The sequence below is a fragment of the Rhinopithecus roxellana genome, chromosome 3 (genome assembly GCF_007565055.1).
Source record: "Rhinopithecus roxellana isolate Shanxi Qingling chromosome 3, ASM756505v1, whole genome shotgun sequence".
Lineage (NCBI taxonomy): Eukaryota > Metazoa > Chordata > Mammalia > Primates > Cercopithecidae > Rhinopithecus > Rhinopithecus roxellana.
In genome coordinates this window covers 114,499,100-114,522,759 of record NC_044551.1, presented here as the reverse complement: position 1 = coordinate 114,522,759, position 23,660 = coordinate 114,499,100, and the positions used below count along the sequence as shown (strand labels likewise).

General features: G+C 37.3%; 1 protein-coding gene across 1 annotated transcript; it reads right to left on the bottom strand.

Moving 5' to 3' along the window:
• Positions 1 to 562: 562 nt before the first annotated feature.
• Positions 563 to 19,258, bottom strand: LOC104677521 (serine protease inhibitor Kazal-type 13). The gene is made up of 5 exons (XM_010382570.2): positions 18,717 to 19,258; positions 17,121 to 17,223; positions 12,858 to 12,895; positions 4,796 to 4,923; positions 563 to 811 (listed from the first exon to the last, which is right to left on the bottom strand). The coding sequence occupies exons 2-5, from the start codon at positions 17,188 to 17,190 to the stop codon at positions 763 to 765; spliced, it is 285 nt and encodes a 94-aa protein (XP_010380872.1). The 5' UTR covers positions 17,191 to 17,223; positions 18,717 to 19,258; the 3' UTR covers positions 563 to 762.
• Between the last annotated feature and the right edge of the window lie 4,402 nt (positions 19,259 to 23,660).

The window sequence follows — 23,660 nt, the reverse complement described above, 5'->3', positions numbered from 1 at the left end:
GATGACTTACTCTTTTGCATAAACAAAACAGTAAATGGAACCAAGAAAAATTTAAACCCACTATGACCAGATACACTGATAGTGAATGTGACCCAAAATTATAGTTAATCAGTGGCAAAATTGAGGGCAAAATTCATATCTCCTTATTTCCATACCAGCGTCCTTTCTTTCTTTGAGTAGGAATCATCCAGTAGCCTAATACTCCTCCTCTCTCCGTGGTATTTTACTTCTCCAACCACAGAAAATATAACATCCATTTGTGAATGGTAAAAAACAGCAGTAGGCCTGGGTAACTCAGTGATTCCTTCCTTTGGACTTTGTCTTTTGTAGGAAGGATATTTTCTCTTTTGCTCCATGTCTTTTAATTATATTAGTGGGGTAAGGTTTAATTCTGCAGATAGGCCTGCAATTGGTGGTAAGTATAATTTTGGGTAACAAGATATAACAAGATACAACAAGATATAACAGTTGGGTTAACAAACCCAACTGGTGAAGATAATTTAAACTACACAAAATGGGAGGAAGATGACTTAAAACAATCAATACATAGAAATGAATATCAGCTCTTTTGTTGTTTATTTGTAATAAATGTGATATTTGGTTCTTGTTAGTTTGATTCCTTCATTTTTGTCTCCCATTTTGTTCGACATTTAAGTACAGCATAGGGATGTTATTTAATTTACATCTTCACACTCCAAAAGAAATACTTTTCTGAATTAAGTAGAAAAAAAGAATAAGCAAGTGTAGGTACTCGGTTACCCATTAATCACATTTTCCATATTTTTCAAATTCTATATAAAAACCAAATTCCCTAAAGAGAAGAGAGAGAAAAAAAAGAAGATTAGTATCATAAGGAACGTGAACATTGGTATTGAATGTACTTTTCCTTATCTTCTAAAAGAGGTCCTGAAAAGGGAGCTGCTTTTAAATTCCCTTTACATTCTTCTTTTTTTTTTTTCATTTTTCTTTGTTACCACTGTAGTTTGTACATTCTTTCTCCATGTCTTGATTATTCAAAAGGTGTCCTATGACATTTTTTATGTAGAGTTTTTCATCCCCTAACCCATTCTCATCTCAATAACTTTCAATTCAACATAAAAATACCAGATTTTTTTTTTACCAAGAGGTAAAAGATAACCACAGCAATAATGCTATGCGTAATTCACACAATTCGCTCTGTGCTCAAATTTTTCACTGTTTTCACACTGTCCATTGATTGTAGTCTATTCCCCTTTCTTGGGTATTTATGTTTCACAGAAGACTAGCCTCTTATTTTCCATCTTTACATATTACCATTCTCTAAATACATAATATTTCTTTCAGCATCATATTTGTATTACATCTCTAAAGACACTGCACACTTTCTTGATTCCAAGTGTTTTCCCAGACAGTTGGCACTGTGTAGATTGAGCAATCCATTTTCCATTTTCTTTTTTGAGTTCCATTTCTTTAAAACTCCTTTAGCCCTCTCGTTCTTCAAGAGACTTCTCACGCCAGCCCCTATAATCAGGCTCACCTTTGATATATATCTAATGCACTCATTTGGTTCAAGAATGGCAAACATAAATGCTTGGAGCCTAGTGGGTAATATAAATAAGTGATGTGAACCACTTCCATTACAAAAAAGAGAGGAAGAGCTATGGTTGTTTGGAACACGTGATCTCCATTTGAACAGGGAGCTACTATGAGATAGTGGAGTATTGCCTGATAAATCCTTGCTTAGTATCACTAAGCAAGTTTGAAATCTGTATTTTTGGGTAAATTCTATCAATGATTTCAAAACTTATTAAAACATCATTTTTTCCAACAAAACCAGGGTTGCTTTCTATTCTCATCAACTTTGTCTGCATATGTTCTTTTTGCCAAATAAGACCACAAGCTTTTTAAGAGTATGGACTGTTTCATGTAATGTTCTCTTTTCTTAGCATATATTACCAGAGTGCTAGACTGAGTAGGCTTGAAGGATTCATTAAGGATAGTGAATATAACTATAAATTCTGGCCAAGTCTTGGATTCATCATTATTTTTCAAAGATTTTACATTGTTCACAAGTGGCAGATATCTCTGAGAGCAGTGAGTCCAATTTACAAGGGCTTTTTCCTCAAAACACTGCCAAGAGTAGAGACCAAGGAATTACCCTTCTCCTCCCATCATTCAAAAGAGCATTAGGACTATTCTTCTTGCCCCAAGATATAGAAATGGCATGGAAATTAAGTTTACACATTCAGGTCATATGGAGAATTAAGCAAATATGCATGTCATGCACCATTCCTGCCATTGGAATTAATTTTCTGTGTTCCAGAATAAGATATGTTTGATATGAACTGTGCTCATATTGGCTACAATGTTACTGAACAGTTTTTAACTATTTTAACCAGCAGGGCTCTTCATTTATTCTTAGACTGAGAAATAAAAGCTAGAGTGGTCACAGTACATCTCTCAGAGTTACAAGGTAGAAAGGAAGGAAAGAAGGAAAGAGAGAGAGAGGGAGGAAGGAAGTAAGGAAGGAATTACTACACTAGGAATTATTACTAACTTCTGGAGGATGACTTAGAAGCCCAAGGAAGGATGGAAGAAAGTAGGAAGGAAAAATGGAAGGAAGGAAGGAAGGAAAGAAGGAAGGGGAAGGGAAGTAGGGAGGGAGAAAGGAAATGGAGAGAGGGAGGAAGGAAGGAGGGAAGGAAAGGGAGGGAGGAAAGAAGGAAGCAAGGGAAGGCAGGAAGGTTTCAGTTAACCTTTAAGTTAACTGAAAGGAAAGGGAGGGAGGGAGGAAGGAAGGAAAGAAGGAAAGGGAGGGAGGAAAGAAGGAAGCAAGGAAGGCAGGAAGGAAAGGGAGGAAGGAAGGAAGGAAGGAATTGATGAAGGAAGACAGGAAGGAAGAGAGAAAGGAAAGGAAGAGAGGGAGGAAGGAAGGAAAGAAGGGATTGTTTCTTTAACCACTTCCCCGTTTTTGCCAAAGAGATCTGAGGCCTGATCTTTGAGCTGCTAACACTGCTCCATGAGGTTATGGCCTCCTCACATTTCCTAGATGAGCCTGAAAGGAATCTCAGAACGATCTTTGTGGGAAGTTGTGAAGTAATAGTCCAGCAGATCAAGGCCCACATTGCGTGTCTGCCTCAATCTATGTGATTTTCCAAAGGCCAGGGCATTATGACGGAGACCATCTTACACTGCTCTTTTTAGTAGTGTGTGCACAACCACCACAGAGTATAATAGAAATATTACATGGAAGAGCTACAAAGACATTTCCAAGTCTCTTTTCTGACTATCTCATTCCTAAGAAACCAACAGTAACCACATTAGGAAGGAAGGATAATGTAACTTAATTATTCTATATAGTCTGGTAATACTCCTGAATTCTAGTTCATCTTTGAATGAGAACAGTAGAGCAAACAGTAGAGACCTGGTTAACTTACATTTTTACATTTACATTCTTTTTCTTTAAAGGACATTTCAATTGTCCTCTGAAATGGAATAATCCTCATGGAAGGGCAACATGATACTAGAAGCTCATGAGGATTATTTTCAAAGAAAGCTGTGCAGAAGAGTTGGCTCAGCAGGCTTGGCATGCTCAAACCAGCTCCTGGCAGATAACCTACAAGCCCTTGGAATATTCTGTGCAATAGGGTATGTTTGTATATCTAGGACCTGGGTCTGCCAAAGAGTTTATGCTTGCCATGAAATTTATAATGAACACCTGTTGTTGTTTACCTAGGGTCCTGAACCACTCTATGCCAATTTGATCTCTGGCTGGGCAGGAGCTGGAGATTAAGTATTTAAGGTCAGCCATGTAGGTGTTCTGTGCCTACCTGACTGACCCCCATTAAACAGTCTGAACACCACATCTTGGGTGAGCTTCCCTGGTAAGCAGTGCTTCATGTGTGTTGTCATGGTAGCAGGTATCACTTCTGTGAGTCCACTGGGAGAAGACAGCTGGAAACTTGTGCCTGCTCTCTTGGGGACTCCACCTCATGCATCTTTGGTCTTTGCTGATTTTAGTTTGTATCCTTTCATTATAATAAACAGTTACCATGAATATAACAGCTCTTCTCAGTTTTATGAGTCCTCCTGAATCCACAAGCCTGAAGATAGTCTTGGGGATCCCCAACAGAGAAGATCTCACAGGTCATGAAGAAGTTAACTGACAAGATACAGGACTAATTTGTGAAAACAATTTTGAATGGAGCTAAATATATATTATAAGGAATATTATTAATTCTTTAGTCTAAATTTCCTACTGAATTTATTTGAAAGGCAAAAACAATATGAAAAGTTGACTGTCAATTTTTATACATGCAAGACCAAAAAACCCCTTTGCTACTTGTGTGTGTATCTATACCTGCATCTCTGTTTATACCTTTGTCTATGTCTATAGCTGCATCTGCATCTTTTTCTACGCCTCTTAATAGCTACCAAACACTGATAGGTGCTATTCATAGGTTTGTCAATGTGACATATAAAAAAAGTTGAGTTTTTTTTTAAATAACTAGATTTCCATTCATTGCTTGAATATAATCTATAGATTACTTACAAATATAATCTCTGTACAGTTCTCCCAAAACATTATGTAAGCCTTTTTTCTTTTTTAAATGATTCAACTTTGAATATTAACTAAATTCTAGGAGACTTTCTTCCTTCACTCTGTCTGTAGTCTGTCCCCAGTTTTTGTAAATAATACAGGCTATTTTTTTAAAAAAAGTATGCATCAGTAAAACCCAATTCCTTCACTACGTTTCTTTGAAATTTCTGTGAAGAAGTAGAGGGAAAAAGTAATGGCAGTTTATTCTGTACTTACCACTGCTCAACACAAAAGAAACACTCATTCTGGAAAGTGTGACCATTTGAGGCACAAACAGGTGCTATTACATCAGGGCAGTCTACATCGTAATATGGTTCCGGTGGCTGATACATTTTACATGGGGGCTGCAAGTACATGATACCATAAAATAACAAATAATAGATTCTCTTCCATCTATTTCTTCCTGTCACTTCTGCCCAACTTAAAAATAACATTATATCATAACAGTCAATTAATCTTATCAAGGATTCCCTGTGCTGTGGTCTTCTGTCAGGCCAGTTTCTTTTTCTGATTGTAGTGTCCCCACCCATCTTATCATCTCTTCAAGTCGTAACCACTTTAATATTCCTGTTTAACCTTGAATGCAAAGTTTTCACTTAGCCTTCATGTTTCAGTTCCAGTAAGAAGTTTATGAATGGAGATACGTATGTGTTTGTGAACTTCTAGAGGACAGCCCTCAAGTGTCATTGGCCAGAATAAGGATTTTGTATTAAAACTTATTAAAACTCTCAGACAAGATAGCCGAATAGGAACAGCTGTGGTCTGCAGCTCCCAATGAGACCAATGCAGAAGGTGGGTGATTTCTGCATTTCCAACTGAGGTACCTGACGCATCTCACTGGGACTGGTTAGATAGTGGGTACAGCCCACAGAGGGTGAACAGAAGCAGAGTGGGACGTCATCTCATCCGGGAGGTGCAATGGGTCAGGGAACTCCCTCCCCTAGCCAAGGGAAGCCATGAGAGACTGTGCTGTGAAAGACAGTCCTATCCAGCCCAGATACTATGCTTTTCCCACAGTCTTCGCAACCTGCAGACCAGGAGATTCCCTTGGGTGCCTACATTACCAGGGCCCTGGGTTTCAAGCACAAAACTGGGTGCCCGTTTGGGCAGACACTGAGCTAACTGCAGGAGTTTTTTTCAACCCCAGGGGTGCCTGGAACGCCAGCGAGACAGAACTGTTCACTCCCCTGGAAAGGGGGCTGAAGTCAGGGAGCCGAGTGGTCTTGCTCAGCAGGTCCCATCCCCACAGACCCCAGCAAGCTAAGATCCACCAGCTTGAAATTGTCACTGACAGCACAGCGGTCTAAAGTTGACCTGGGACACTCACGCTTGGTGGGGGGAGGGGCGTCCACCATTACTGAGGCTTGAGTAGGCGGTTTTCCCCTCACAATGTAAACAAAGCTGCTGGGAAGTTCCGACTGGGTGGAGTCCACTGCAGCTCAGCAAAGCTGCTGTAGCCAGACTGCCTCTCTAGATTTCTCCTCCCTGGGCAGGGCATCACTAACAAAAAGGCAGCAGCCCCAGTCAGAGGCTTATAGATAAAACGCCCATCTCCCTAGAACAGAGCACCTGGGGGAAGGGGCTGCTGTGGGTGCATCTTCAGCAGACTTAAAGTTTCCTGCCTGCTGGCTCTAGAAAGAGCAGCGAATCTCCCAGCACAGTGCTTGAGCTCAGCTACGGGATAGACTGCCTCCTTAGGTGGGTCCCTGACCCCCATGCCTCCTAATGGGGAGACACCTCCCAGCAGGGGTCTACAGACACCTCAAAGAAGAGAGCTCTGGCTGGCATCTGGCGGGTGCTACTCTGGGCCAAAGTTTCTGGAGGAAGGAGCAGGCAACAATCTTTACTGTTCTGCAGCCTCTACTGGTGATAACCAGACAAACAGGGGCTGGAGTGGACCTCCAGCAAACTCCAGCAGACCTGCAGAAGAGGGGCCTGACTGTTAGAAGGCAAACTAACAAATGGAAAGCGATAGTATCAACATCAACCGAAAGGATGATCATGCAAAAACTCGATCTGAAGATCTCCAACATCAAAGACCAAAGGTAGATAAATCCATGAAGATGAGGAAAAACCAGCCCAAAAAGGCTTAAAATTTCAAAACTCAGAATGCCTTTTCCCCTCCAAAGGATCACAACTCCTTGGCAGCAAGGAAACAAAACTGGGTGGAAAATGAGTTTGACAAATTGACAGAAGTAGGCTTTAGAAGGTGAGTAATAGCAAACTCCTCTGAGTCAAAGGAGTATATTCTAACCCAATGCAAGAAAGCTAAGAACCTTGATAAAAGGTTACAGGAACTGCTAACTAGCATAACCTGTTTAGAGAAGAACATAAATGACCTGATGAAGATGAAAAACACAGCATGAGAACTTCATGAAGCATACACAAGTATCAATAGCCAAATCAATTAGCAAAAGAAAGGATATCAGAGATTGAAGATCAACTTAATGAAATAAAGTGTGAAGACAAGATTAGAGAAAAAAGGGTGAAAAGGAATGAACACAGCCTCCAAGAAATATGGGACTATGTGAAAAGACCAAACCTACATTTGATTGGTATACCTGAAAGTGATGGGGAGAATGGAACGAAGTTGGAAAAAACACTTCAGGAGAACTTCCCCAACCTAGCAAGACAGACCAACATTCAAATTTAGGATAAATGGAGAACACCACAAAGATACTCCTAAAGAAGAGCAAACCCAAGAGACATAATTTTCAGATTCACCAAGGTTGAAATGAAGGAAAAAATGTTAAGGGCAGCCAGAGAGAAAGGTCAGGTTACCCACAAAAAGAAGCCCATCAAACTAACAGTGGATCTCTCTGCAGAAACTCTACAAGCCAGAAGAGAGTGGGAGTCAATGTTCAACATTCTTAAAGAAAAGAATTTTCAACCCAGAATTTCATATCCAGCCAAACTAAGCTTCATAAGGGAAGGAGAATTAAAATCCTTCACAGACAAGCAAATGCTAGGGATTTTGTCACTACCAGGCCTGCCTTACAAGAGCTCCTGAGGGAAGCACTAAACGTGGGAAGGAAAAACTGGTATCAGCCACTGCAAAAACATACCAAAATGTAAAGACTGTCAACACTATGAGGAAACTGCATCAACTAATGGGCAAAATAATCAGTTAGCATAATAATGACAGGATCAGATTTACCTATAACAATATTAACCTTAAATGAAAATGGGCTAAATGCCCCAATTAAAAGACACAGACTGGCAAATTGGATAAAGAGTCAAGACCCATCAATGTGCTGTATCCAGGAGACCCATCTCATGTGCAAAGACACACATAGACTCAAAATAAAGGGATGGTGGAAGATTTACCAAGCAAATGGAAAGCAAACAAAAGTAGGGGTTGCAATTCTAGTCTCTGATAAAACAGACTTTAAACCAACAAACACAAAAAGAGACAAAGAAGGCCATTACGTAATGGTAAAGGGATCAATGCAACAAGAAGAGCTAACTATCCTAAATATATATGCACCCAATACAGGAGCACCCAGATTCATAAAGCAAGTTCTTAGAGACCTACAAGGGGACTTACACTCCCACACAATAATAGTGGGAGACTTTAACACCCCAATGTCAGATAGATTGATGAGACAGAAAATTAACAAGGATATTCAGGACTTGAACTCAGTTCTGGACCAAGTGGACCTAATAGACATCTACAGAACTTTCCACCCCAAATCAACAAAATATATATTCTTCTCAGCACCACATCACACTTATTCTAAAATTGAACACATTATTGGAAGTAAAACACTCCTCAGCAAATGCAAAAGAATGGAAATCGTAACAAACAGTCTCTCAGACCACAGTGCAATCAAATTATAACTCAGGATTAAGAAACTCACCAAAAACTGCACAACTACACGAAAACAGAACAACCTGCTCCTGAATGGCTACTGGGTAAATAACAAAATTAAGGCAAAAATGAAGATATTCTTTGAAACTGATGAGAACAAAGACACAACATAACAGAATCTCTTGGATACAGCTAAAGCAGTGTTTAGAGGGAAATTTATAGCAATAAATGCCCACAGGAGAAAGTGGGAAAGATCTAAAATTGACACCTTAACATCACAATTATAAGAACTAGAGAAGCAAGAGCAGACAAATTCAAAAGCTAGCAGAAGACAAGAAATAACTAAGATCAGAGCAGAACTGAAGGTGATACAGACTCAAAAACCCCTTCAAAAAATCAATGAATCTAGGAGCTGGTTTTTTGAAAACAGACTGCTAGTCAGACAAAGAAGAAAGGAGAGAAGAATGAAATAGACACAATAAAAAATGATAAAAGGGATATCACCACCAATCCCACAGAAATACAAACTACAATCAGAGAATACTATAAACACCTCTATGCAAGTAAACTAGAAAATCTAGAAGAAATGGATAAATTCCTGAACACATACATCCTCCCAAGACTAAACCAGGAAGAAGTCGAATCCCTAAATAGACCAATAACAAGTCCTGAAATAGAGGCAGTAATTAATAGCCTACCAACCAAAAGAAGCCCAGGACCAGATGGATTCACAGCTGAATTCCACCGGAGGTACAAAGAGGAGCTGGTAACATTCCTTCTGAAATTGTTCCAAATAATAGAAAAAGAGGGGCTCCTCCCTAACTCATTTTATGAGGTCAGCATCATTCTGATACCAAAACTTGGCAGAGACACAAGAAGAAAAGAAAATTTCATGCCAAGATCCCTGATGAACATGGATATGAAAATCCTCAATAAAATACTGGCAAACTGAATCTAGCAGCACATCAAAAAGCTTACCCACTATGATCAAGTTGGCTTCATCCTTGCGATGCAAAGTTTGTTTAACATATGCAAATCAATAAACACAATCCATCACACAAACAGAACCAATGACAAAAACCACATGATTATCTCAATAGGTGCAGAAAAGACCTTCAATAAAATTCAACACCCCTTCATGCTAAAAACACTCAATAAACTAGGTATTGACTGCATGTATCTCAAAATAATAAGAGCTATTTATGAAAAACCCATTGCCAATATCATACTGAATGGGCAAAAGCTGGAAGCATTCTCTTTGAAACCCAGCACAAGGCAAGGATGTCCTCTTTCACCACTCCTATTCAACATAGTATTAGAAGTTCTGACCAGGGCATTAAGGCAAGAGAAAGAAATAAAGGGTATTCAAATAGGAAGAGAGGAAGTCAAATTATCTCTGTTTGCAGATGACATGATCATACATTTAGAAAATTCCATCACCTCAGCCCAAAAATTCCTTAGGCTGATAAGCAACTTCAGTAAAGTCTCAGGATACAAAATCAATGTACAAAAATCATAAGCATTCCTATACACCAATAATAGACAAACAGAGAGCCAAATCATGAGTGAACTCTCATTCACAATTGCTACAAAGAGAATAAAATACCTAGGAATACAACTTACAAGGGATGTGAAGGACCTCTTCAAGGAGAACTACAAACCACTGCTCAAGGAAGTAAGAGAGAATACAAACAAATGGAAAAACATCCTATGCTCATGGATAGGAAGAATCAATATTGTGAAAATGGCAATACTGCCCAAAGTAACTTATAGATTCAATGTTATTCCCATCAAGCTACCATAGACTTTCTTCACCTAATTAGAAAAAAATACTTTAAATTTCATATGGAACCAAAAAAGAACCCACATAGCCAAGACAATTTTAAGCAAAAAGAACAAAGCTAGAGGCATCATACTACCTGACTTCAAACTATACTATAAGGCAACAGTAACCAAAACAGCTATATAGACCAATGGAACAGAACAGAGGTCTCAGAAGTAACATCACACATACACAACCATCTGATCTTTGACAAATTTGACAAAAACAAGCAATGGGGAAAGGATTCCCTATTTAATAAATGGTGTTGGGAAAGCTGTCTAACCATATGCCAAAAACTGAAACTGGATCCCTTTCTTACACCTCATACAAAAATTAACTCAAGATGGATTAACGATTTAAATGCAAGACCTAAAACCATAAATTCCCTAGAAGAAAACCTAGGCAATACCATTCAGGACACAGGCATGGGCAAATACTTCATGACTAAAAAACACCAAAAGCAATTGGCAACAGAAGCCAAAATTGACAAATGGGATCTAATCAAACTAAAGAGCTTCTGCCCAGCAAAATAAACTATCATCAGAGTGAACAGGCAACCTACAGAATGGGAGAGAATTTTTGCAATCTATCCATCTGACAAAGGGTTAATATCCAGAATCTACAAGGAACTTAAACAAATTTACAAGAAAAAAAACAACCTCATCAAAAAGTGGGCAAAGGATATGAACAGACATTTTTCAAAAGAAGACATTTATGTGCCAACAAACATATGAAAAAAACCTCATCATCACTGGTCATCAGAGAAATGCAAATCAAAACCACAATGAGATACCATCTCACACCAGTTAGAACGGCGATCATTAAAAAGTCAGGAAACAGGCTGGGTGCGGTGGCTCACGCCTGTAATCCCAGCACTTTGGGAGGCCGAGGCGGGCGGATTACGAGGTCAGGAGATAGAGATAATCCTGGCTAACATGGTGAAACCCCATCTCTACTAAAAAATACAAAAAATTAGCTGAGTGTGGTGGCGGGTGCCTCTAGTCCCAGCTACTCGGGAGGCTGAAGCAGGAGAATGGTGTGAACCTGGGAGGTGGTGCTTGCAGTAAGCCGAGAACGTGCCACTGCTCTCCAGCCTGGGTGACAGAGCAAGACTCTGTCAAAAAAAAAAAAAAAAAAAGAAAGAAAGAAAAAAGAAAAAATGTCAGGAAACAACAGATGCTGGAGAGGATGTGGAGAAATAGGAACGCTTTTACACTGTTGGTGGGAGTGTAAATTAGTTCAACCATTGTGGAGGACAGTGTGGCAAGTCCTCAAGTATCTAGAACTAGAAATACTATTTGACATAGCAATCTCTTTACTGGGTATATACCCAAAGGATTATAAATCATTCTACTATAAAAACACATGCACACGTATGTTTATTGTAGCACTATTCACAATAGCAAAGACTTGGAACCAACCCAAATGCCCATCAATGATAGACTGGATAAAGAAAATGTGGCACATACACACCACGGAATACTATGCAGCCACGAAAAAGAATGAGTTCATGTCCTTTGCAGGGACATGTATGGAGCTGGAAACCATCATTCTCAGCAAATTAACACAGGAACAGAAAACCAAGCACTACATATTCTCACTCATAAGTAGGAGTTGAATAATGAGAACACATGAACTCAGGGAGGGGAACATTACACACTGGGGCCTGTTGTGGGGGCGGGGACAAGGGGAGGAATAGCATTAAGAGAAATACCTAATGTTGATGATGGGTTGATGGGTGCGGCAAAACAACACTGCACATGTATACCTAGGTAGCAAACCTGTATGTTCTGCACATGTATCCCAAAACTTATTAAAACTGAGAATAAACCCTGTATTTACCACTGTTTAGCTTTGTGACTTTGAACACATGGCAGGTATTATTTTACTTAATGCTCAGAGATATATTTACTCAATATTTTATTTGACTATAAAGATATTTATTTTACTAAAATATTATATTTTAGTAAATATGGCACATATACACCTCCCTGTGTTCATGTGTTCTCATTATTCAACTCCCACTTATGAGTGGGAATATGTGGTGTTTGGTTTTCTGTTCCTGTGTTAATTTGCTGAGAATGATGGTTTCCAGCTCCATATATGTCTCTGCAAAGGACATGAACTCATTCTTTTTCATGGCTGCATAGTATTCCATGGTGTGTATGTGCCACATAGTAAAGCTTGTGCTACATGGAGACAATCTATTTCTGGAGAGGTCTGTGTGCAAGGTCACATAGAATCCTTCCATTCTGCTTTACCTCCATGAAGATTTATTTATTTATTTATAGACAGGGTTTCACTCTGTTGCCCAGGCTGGAGTGCAGTGGTCCATCATGGCTTACTGCAGTTTCCAACTCCTGGCCTCAAGTGACCCTCCCAACTCAACCTCCCATGTAGCTGGCTATAGGCTTGCCCCACCACACGTGGCTAATTTTTGTATTTTTTTAGACACAAGATCTTCCTATGTTGCTCTGGCTGACCTTGAGCTTCTGGGCTCAGGTGATCCTCCCGCCTCAGCCTCCCTAAGTTCTGGAATTACAGGCATGAGCCACTGTGCCTGACTTTCCATGAAGTTTTAGATCTCATGTCAAGAGCGTGATTAGACTAGAATTATGATCTAGAACTGAGAATTTTAAACTTACCTTAGGCCATTTAGTGAAGTCACGTTTTCTGAAAATTGCTGCAAATAAAGAACAAACACAGTAAGTTAAAGGAAATAGTTCTCCATGGGATATCATACCACTTATTGAAGTCACTGACTAAATAACGTAATTTCTCATTTACAAAAATGTATACAAAATAAGTTTAATAGCAATAGAATTTGCAGTAACATTCCTTTTTAAATTACTTTATCCACTTATTCTTTCTTTTTCACAGTCTTGATTTTATTTATAAATTTGCTGTATCAGTGAGGAAAGAGTAAAAACTGTTTGAGGTTGTATATATAACTTACAAATAATTTTATTTATTTATTTTCACTTTTGTTGGCTTTAGCTTCCTCTTCACTGCAATTGGGTTATGCATTTTTAAAATTTAGAAAATAAATATGATATAGTAAGTAATGTATCAGGCCAGTTCCTACCAAGATGCTGAATTAAAGTGGACACAGGGATGATAAGAAAACTGAGGGAGTTCGCTGGCTTTCAGGATACTGACTTTATGGGGTGCTTGTATGAGGGTTGCTGGTGTTGCCTGGGATAGAGGGTTACTAGCTGCCTGTGGGAAAATGAAATAAGAAAGTACTTATTGTATTTTGGTCTTACTTATCTGTCACTGTTAAGTGATATTTAAAATATCGTAGAATATTCTGACTTTCCAAAAGTTAGAATTTTCAAAAGTTAAAAGAAAAATTCTGCATGATATTTAGAAATCTTCCCACAAAGACTCCCAACCTTTTGAGGAATAGGTCTTGCTGATTACATGTACACTCTTTCAGAGAACCAAAAAGATAGAATGCTTTTATCTACTTCTGAAAGGTCAGAATATTTTTACGACAAAGGTAACTGGATACGGTTACAAGAAAAAAAAAAAAGGTCTTCATCTAGTAAAACTGAAACAAAATTACATGTATATACTGCACATTATGCATAAGAATTAATTCCAAATGAATCAGGATCTAAACATAAAAAATAAAACTCTATAATCATTAAAATGACATCATTTTTAAATTATAATGATTCATTAATCTAAATACAATAACAGAAAACACAGATGCATTTTTTTTACTTAAAAATTAAAACAACTTCCTGGCAAAAAATAAACATATACAATCTAAAAAGATTTTTGATAAAGGGCTAATATGCCTAATTTATAAAGAACTCATTAAAGTTGAGGGAAGAATAAAACAAGAAACGTAACTGAAGAACAGACAATATACATGCAAATATAATTTACACAAGCATAGATACTCAAAAAGATACAGAAATGACCCTTGAATCTCTAAAGGAAATTCAGCCTCACTCATGCTAAGAAAAATGCTAATTAAAACTATATGGAAATACCATTTATCACCGATCAGATTAGCTGTTGAGAAAGAGGTTCCTGGTGGGAATCCAAATTGGAAGAATGTTTATGAAGTAAAATTTGACAATATTGAACAAAACTATATTTGCATTTACAGAATTCTTATTCCATGATTTTGCAAAATGTGAGCCTACAAATTAGAATTCAATGCATAAATGACTTTTTTGTCTTCAGAGTAAGAGTACATATAGTTCAGCTAATAGACTCAACGATAAGTTGGGTTAGTTCCATTCCTCCCATTTTGGTGTAAACATATTTTTCCTTTAAAATATGACTTAGTTAATTTGTTAAAGACAGACCTGAAGGTTCGGTACTTGTGATTTCTGGTGTGGATCCTGAGAACAGGAAGTATTGGCATCCTAAAGGTCTGACATTTGCATAACAGATTGGCATAAAGATAAAAAATAGATCAGAGAAAAGGATAGAGTCCAGAAATATAGGCATCTAAGAAGTTCAAAAATATACACTTCTGTGGACAAGTGCTTTTTGGCAAAGGTGAAAGAACAATTTAGTGGAAAAAGAATCATCCTTTCCACAAATCACACTAAAACAATTGGGCTTCTGGAGGGAAAACAAAAAAGAATCTCAATTTATATGTTGCACTATTATCTGAAACATTTTTTATTATCTAATATTTTTTAAATTTTAGTTTTCTAATGAAAAGTTACTAGTTCATGCAGCAACTTTGGAGAACCATCTGGCATTATCTTCTAGTGTAGAAAATTCACACACATTGTAGCATAGCAACTCTACTCTTAGATACATACCTAAGAGAAACTCTTGTTCATGTGCATCAAAAAACATGTATAAGAATATTTCTACCAGCTCTGCCCTTAACATCATAAATTTGTAAGTAAACCAAATGTCCATCAACAGAAGAGTAATGAAATTAGGGTATAGTTGCACATTGGGATATTATTCATTGGTGTGATATTATTCATGGATGAAACTAAATGAACAACTGCACACATGAATATGTATAAATTTAAATAGTAGGTAGGAAAAAGCAAATTTCAAAAGATGAAAAGATTCTCTTATGTAATATTGAATTAAAAAGTCCTAATAATAGGCAGGGCGTGGTGGCTCACGCCTGTAATTCCAGCACTTTGGGAGGTTGAAGTGGGCGGATCACGAGGTCAGGAGATTGAGACCATCCTGGCTAACATGGTGAAACCTCGTCTCTACTAAAAATACAATAAAATTAGCCGGGCATGGTGGCGGACACCTGTAGTCCCAGCTACACGGGAGGCTGAGGCAGGAGAATGGCGTGAACCCGGGAGGCGGAGCTTGCAGTGAAATGAGATCGCACCACTGCACTCCAGCCTGGGCGACAGAAAGAGACTCCGTCTCCAAAAAAAAAAAAAAAAAAAGGCTGTATATGACAAGTTATATAAATGTTACATACATGTTACATAAATGTTAAAATAATTATAAAAATATATTTTCCATGATGTGTATAAATAAAAGACTATATTAAAAATAAGAGCTCGGGAAGAATGGACATAAGATTTAGAATGACTGAAACTGAAGTAAGAATTTTGGGAAAAAATAAATTAAAAAAAGATGTAGAATTGTGTTTTTATTGGATGAAGATAGACGAGAATTGGATGACTGAATACTACATTATTGGATTTGAACTTTTGTCAGTAGTCTAGAGTTTTGCAGGAATGATATATTCATGGTGCTTTTTGATTGAACCCAATGAAATTTATTGAACCAAGTATTGTGATTAATCCAATTCTATCCAACTGAGGCATATTTAAAATAATAAAGTATATTACAGAGAACCTACACACAGCAGGCAATCAATTGATAATAGCTACATTTTAAAACATTCATTTATTGAGCATTTACTTTTGTATCATGTATTTAAGGATGATCTGGAAATGCAAACATGAGGTTGTACTGTCTGCTTTACTAATTTGTAACTGATTTGCAGGTGTACTATTTTCTTATTGCTGTTGTAATGAATTGTCACAAATATAGTGACTTAAAACAACACAAATTTATTATCTTACAATTCTGGAGGCTAGAAGTCCTAAAGTCAAGATGTCAGCACTGATGCATTCCTCCTGGAGTTTCTAGGGAAGAATTAATTTCCTTACCTTTTCCAGCTTCTACAGGCTGAGTTCCTTGACCCATGGCCCTTTTACTGCACCATTCTAACTTCTGCTTCTGCTTCCATTGTCACATCTTCTCTGACTTGGGCCCTCCTGCCTCCCTCTGATAAGAATCCTTGTGATTATATTATTCCACCTGAATAATCCAGTATAAGTTTTCAATCTTAGGATCCTTAACTAAATTACATCTGCAAAGTCCCCTGTGCCATGCAAGGCAACATATTCACAGGTTCAAGTGATTAGGACTTGAACATTTTGGGGAGGCATTATTCCATCTATAATTAGCAGGTAACATAGGTTTTGTTTTTATACATTCATGATTTTTACTATTGAACTCTAAAGACACATGTCAACCCAACATCAATCACAGAAATACCTTTTATTTTTCATTGGCTTATTTTTCATTATCATATTTACCATATCACTTACCATATTTGAAAGCCATAAGAAAATACATCATTTTTTGTAGGAAAAATAATAATTATAGTGCATATTGCTTACAATAAAAAATACCACAATTTTCTCTGCTCTAGAGGATTTCTTTTGAATGGACAGAATAGACACGAAGTTGTGACTCCACCATGTAGAAAACAAGTTTGATTTTTCTGTTTAAGAATGTACATTTTAATTATACCCAATTTGGACTATACTGGCTTACATTTCAGCAAAATATTTCCCATAAAAGTCAAAAATTACTCGTTTTCTTTCCTATAACTTTAAGAAAATCAGAGTTTATCTCCCAAAACCTCTTAGGTTACTCACCTGAGGAAACCATATGTGTCAAAGTAGAGGATATCAGGAAAAATATAATCTTGTGGGGAAAGGCAGCCATTTGATCTCATATAGGACTCTTCTTTGATAAGGCCTGTGAACATGCCCAAGATTCTTTGTTTTTAGTTTCCTGCACAGCTAGCTTTTCCAATGTGAGAGAACACAATACCCTATGGTGATACCATTCCCGTACACTTGCCCTGGTGGTTCTTATACTGACATGGTCTCCAGGAACTCAGGCCTGAGAGACCCCTTTTTCTTTCAAGAAGAAAATGAAAATCATAAAAACATGACTTTTTTTTTTTTTTTTTTTTTTTTTTCCTGCCAAAACCTAGCTGACAATCACAGTTCTGGCCTGGAAGAAAAATTAAGCTCAAGATTCATCAGGGTTGACTCAAAGTCTATCACCTATACATAGGTTCACCCTACAATTATCTAATTATCTCACAGCTAATTACCTAAGCTACTGCCTTCTTGTTAGTGAACACAGACATGTAAAGAATTCATAAGAATTCTGAGGTTAACAGGTGTAAACTGAGGGCTGTCCTGTACAATCTTGGACCTATCACCCTATAACATGTGATTCCCTGGGATGGACCAGTTTCTCCCACATTTAAGCCCTTTATTTCCCAGCTAAATTTCTCTTTGCCAGGTCAGTCACATGGGCTCAAATATAAAGAATAGGTTAAAAATGGAATCGTTGGTTATGCTTAATAAAAATTGTGTATACCTTACCTGATGCAAGAATCAGAAAAAAAACAAAAATGTGACATATGACTTTGAATTGAGTGAGATGCTAGAAATCACAGAGTTTGGAGTTAGATGGGAGTTCAAATTCTTGGTTTAACGTCTCTGAGAAGTGTAGGCCTCAGAAAGTATGAACTTCATAGGATATTGAAAGAATCAACTGGTATTAATATAAGCAGAGCTTAAACATATTAAATTGACAATTTGTTTAGCCCAACTTTTCTTTTCTTTTTTTTTTTTTTTTTTCTTTTTGAGACGGAGTCTCGCTCTGTCTCCCAGGCTGGAGTACGGTGGCCGTATCTCAGCTCACTACAAGCTCCGCCTCCCGGGTTCCCGCCATTCTCCTGCCTCAGCCTCCGGAGTAGCTGGGACTACAGTCGCCCGCCACCTCACCCGGCTAGTTTTTTGTATTTTTTAGTGGAAACGGGGTTTCACCGTGTTAGCCAGGATGGTCTCAATCTCCTGACCTCGTGATCCGCCCGTCTCGGCCTCCCAAAGTGCTGGGATTACAGGCTTGAGCCACCGCGCCCGGCCTAGCCCAACTTTTCTTTGCTGTGAGTGAAATATTTAGGCCCAGGGAGGAGATACCTTCCCAGTCCATTTCCTTAACTTGCTCACGCCCTATTCTATCCATTCTGTCTGCTTTCAAAATTGTAGCAGGGGCATATAGAGAAATGAAGGAGAATCATAAATAAGCATGACATTTTCTCCACTTTAATATGCAGAGGAAACAAAAGGAGGGTGTTGAGGAAAAAGAGGGAAACGCACTGACAGAGAGGAAAGCTGAAGAGACCCCACCACTGACTTGGACTAAGGAGAGAGAAGTCAAAGAGTAGTTACCCGGATGAGGTGGCTGAACATGGACCTGCTCTTGTCACTTTGGGTGTCACAACTAGCCTTCAGAAGAGCTGCTGTTCCAGAAGTCTGTACTCAAGGACATGCAGCAGTGGGGGCTGACTCATTGCATAGCTGAGTGACCAATTGCTTGGCATGAGTTTACTCTAATGGCTGTTTCTGACTTTGATCCCTCTCCTGAACCACCCCCTCTCATGTGTCCTGTTCCAGCAGGAAGAGACAGACCTGGAGGTTCTGTACTTGTGATTTCTGGTTGTGGATCTTGAGAACAAGAAGTACTGGGATCCTAAAGTTCTGACATTTGCAAAGCAGATTAATGACCTACCACATTCCAGATCATTTGGTGATTGTGTGTGTGTGGGTGTATGTGTGTGTGTGTGTGCGTGCCAATTTCAAGGTGGTTCCAGCCTTTCTAGTCTTCTCTGACCCTTATTCTCAGAAGTCACACCTGTTCTGTCTTTCTAGGATATAATTTTTGTTTTTCTATTAGCCTGGGTAACTCCCCAACCAATAAGGTTTGCAATATCCAAGCCTCCTAATTTCTCTACTTATTAGCTTATATTACGTTTCAGCATCAGCAAGCCTAAAAACTTGCCATTATCTGGAAAAGTTCTATTTCACAGGCTTTAAACTCTCCTAGAGTAGTTAGTACTCTTTTATGGCTTTGTGTTCCTGTACTAGCTTGAATTCCATAGTCTGACATTAATATTTAGCTCCTTGACATGTCCATCCTCTCTTGATGTCCTGCTCTCTATTTTTCCTTCTTTCTTCCAAGTTGGGATAAATTCAGCTTCTTATTGTCCTGCTCCAGACCTTGGTTGTGGAGAAAGACAGAAAAAGTTCCATACAGGGGACTCTGTGATCCTGATAACATCATTATTTACCTAAACTCTTTAGACTCCAGTGAAAGCTTCTTATTTAATGTCATTTTCCTACCTTATGCCACCTGTCCCATACCATTTTCTTTGTTTTATGCAATTTGTTTCCACTATCTGATCCCATTCCACCCATATGACTTTGAGTGGAAAACTTCATCTCTTAGTTACTGAGTAAACAAGCTTCAGGATGAACAAGCCCTGTCCACTATTTTCCTTTTACTTTAAAATTCTGGAATTTTTATGATCTACCTTTTTTTCCTCTGTTTCTTTTCTTCACTCCACATCAACTTACCTAGGGATCTATACCTTCATTCATTCTTTTCATTCTGTCGGCACCTGGCTATGGAGTTTACATTTGTCATCATATTTATTCCTCATAACAATCCTATGAGGTATATACCACTGAGTCTTGTATAAGAGAAAAAGAAACTGAGATAGGGATAACTCAAAGGGATAATTCATTTGCTGAAGCTACCAACTAGCTACTAACCATGCTACAGTGGACAGAGATGACATTCATGCCAAAGGCCATGTTCACTTGCTTTTTCTACATTTGCTCTAAATTTAGAGAAAAAAAAATCCCTTCAATTTATCCTCCAACAGTCTTCTTAGAACCCTACCATGGATGTCTTGTATAACACGTTTCACCTTTCTGGTAAAAAAAAAAAAAAAAAAAGTACCCCCTCTTCCTTTCATTAAATCTTGCTTTTCCCAAAGCCAGTGCTTTTAATCTCTTCAAAATACTGCCTTTTAATTAATTAGAATATAGGCTCTATGAAGGAAAAGGCCTTGCCTATATCTGTTAATAATTTTTACCTTGTAATCACAGTGAAGAGCATTGAATTTGCCACAAAGTAAGTATTCAGTAAATAGATATAAGAAGAAATAGAGTAATCCACCCATCCTTTTTTTATTTGGTTGTTTACTGTGTTCTTGGATATTTTTAAAAATGTGTTTTCACAGGTGACATTGTATCTAGTCCACCAAAAAAAAACCCAAAAAACAAAAAACACTTAATTTTGATTAAGGAGTCACATACATTTTGGAAAAGTAACATTTTTATAATATAGTTACTTTATACATGAATATGATGGGCCTTCTTTTTGACTTGCAGGGTAGTTTATCCATTTTTTTTATATACAGATATTACCTCAATGGTGGACACAAATCTAAATACAAATCTGATCTTTTTGCCCTGCTCAAGTCCTCCATTGGCTCTTCATTGCTTATATTATGGTACTATTATTTATGGTAATAATACTTGGGTATGAAGAAAGTAACATTTTACTTTGTGTAACTGAAATCAACTTGTACATTTTACTTAAGGATAAAGTTACCCTCTTTTTTCCCCCTGAATAGAAACACGTACAATATTCCTTGCATACTTTTCATGTATGCAATGTTGCTTCCCTTCACCCTCATTATTTCTAGTGTTTTTATGCACATATATTGATTATAATGTTTAACCATTAGTAACCGTTCTTTTACAGAGAAAATGAGAAAGTAGATTGTTGTGATTTACCTGTCATATATAAGAATTTTATAGCAGATTAGCAAATTTAATAAATATGCTGTAATAGTGAAATTTTTCAATGTAGAAAAAGATCATGTTTAGTAATTAATAATATTAATATTTCTATAACAATTATAAGCCAAAATTATGTAAGCTCAAATTTAGGTTTGGCAATGAATGTTTTAGTAGTTTCTTAGCTAGAAATGATCTACGTATTTAATAAATATCCATTATGTAACATAACTTTCAACATTTATTCATGTATCTATTGGCCATTTATGCATCTTCTTTTAAGAAATCTCTTTGCCCACTGTTTAGTTGGTTTATTGTTTTCTTGCTATTGATGTGTTTGAGTTCCTAGTATATTTCAAGTTTTAGTCCCTTATCAGATATATGATTTGCAAATATTTTCTCTCATTCCATGTCACTTCACTCTGTTTTTTTTTTTTTTTTTTTTTTTTTCTGTGCAAAGCTTTTTAGTTTGGTATTATCCCATTTGTCTATTTTTGCTTTGGCTGCTTGTGATTTGGGGGTTATATCTAAGAAATTATTATTGTCCAGATCAACGTTACTGAGCTCTTTCTTCCCCCTCTGTTTTCTTCTAGTAGTTTTAGTTTTTGGTATTACATTTAAGTATTTAAAGAATTTTGAGTTGGCTCTTGTATAGGGGATGAGCTAAGGATCCACTTTCATTTCTGTGCACGTGAATGTCTAGTTTTCCCAGCACCATTTATTGAAGAGACTGTTCTTTCCCCATTGTAGATTCTTGGCACCTTTGTTGAAAATCATGTATGTGTAGGTTTATTTCTGGGTTGTCTATCCTATCCGTTGTTTAGTGTGTCTACTTTTATAGTAGTTCCATGCTGTTTTGATTACTATAGCTTTGTAATATATTTTGAAATTTAATAGCATGGCTCCTCTAGCTTTGTTCTCTTTGATCAATATTGCTTTGGCTCTTTGAGGTTTCTGTTACTCTATATGAATTTTAGAATTTTTTTTCTACTTCTGTGAAGAATGACATTGGAATGTTGATAGGGATTGCTTTGCATCTGTAGATTGATTTGGGTACTATGGATATTGCAACAATATTAATTCTTCGAATCTATGAACATGGGACATTTTTTCATTTACTTGTGTTTAATTTTGTTCATCAATGCTTTATAGTTTTCAGTATACTTATCTTACGCTTCTTTGGTTAAATTTACTCCTTGGTATTTTATTATTTGTTTTATGCTATTGTAAGTGAGATTATCTTAGTTTACTTTGTGCTGCTATAACAAAGTACCTGAAATAAATTATAAAGAAAATAATTTATTCTCTAATGGTACTAGAGGCTGGGGAGTATCTAAGATCAAGGTACTAACATCTAATGTGGGCTTTCTTACTCCTACATCCTCACATGGCAGAAGGTGTATGTGTAAAAGTAAATGAACCCTCATGGCAATAATCCATTCATGAGGACAAAACCCTCATAACCTAAATACCTCCCAAAAGGCCACACTTCTCAGCATGGTTACATTGGGGATTAAGTTTTCTACACAGAGTTTGGAGGACACATTCAGACCATAGCAAGGATTATTTTCTTGATTTGCTTTTTAAACAGTTTGTTGTTAGTATACAGAAACACTACTGATTTTATATGTTGACTTTGTATCCTGCACCCAACTTTACTGAATTTGTTTATCAGTTTTAACATTTTTTTTTTGATGAAGTCTTCAGGGATTCTATATATATGATAATGTCATTAGCAAACAGAGACAATTTTACTTTTTCCTTTCCTATTTGGGTGACTTTTATTTCTTTTCCTTGCTTAATTTTCCAGCTAGGACTTCCAGTACTACACTGAAAACAAATGGTTAAAGTGAGTATCGTGTCTTGTTCCTGATCTCAGAAGAAAAGCTTTCAGTTTTCACCATTGAACACAATGTTAGCTGAAAACACAATCATCACTAAAAAAAGTTGTTAGCATAATTACTCACTTTGATTAAAATCAGATTTATAAGTTTTATAATATTTAACATCTAACAAATATAATATTAGCTTATTTGGCTAGAAAACCCGAGTAGAATAAAATGTATGTCTCCATTATACTTCATGCTGGCAACTCAGACACATATCTGCTTTTATTTAGCCAGTGCTATCAAATCTGTCCTATTTATCAAAGATTTACACAAATTACATACCCTTGATAAACATTTGGATTAGTTAGTAAATTTCTGGGAGGTTTAAGGAAGTGCTTATTTTTTTGTAAGCCTATTAGCATAGAATTCTTTTTAAGAGATTGATATAGTTTGGCTGTGTTCCCACCCAAATCTCATCTCGAACTGTAACTCTCATAATTTCTTCATGTTGTGGGAGGGACCCAGTGGGAGATAATTGAATCGTGGGGGTGGGTTCCCCCAGACTGTTCACGTGGTATTGAATAAGTCTCATGAGAGCTGATGGTTTTATAAGGGGAAACCCCTTTCCCTTGGCTCTCACTCTTTCTCTTTGCCTGCCACCATCCATGTGAGGCATGCCTTTCACCTTCCACCAGGA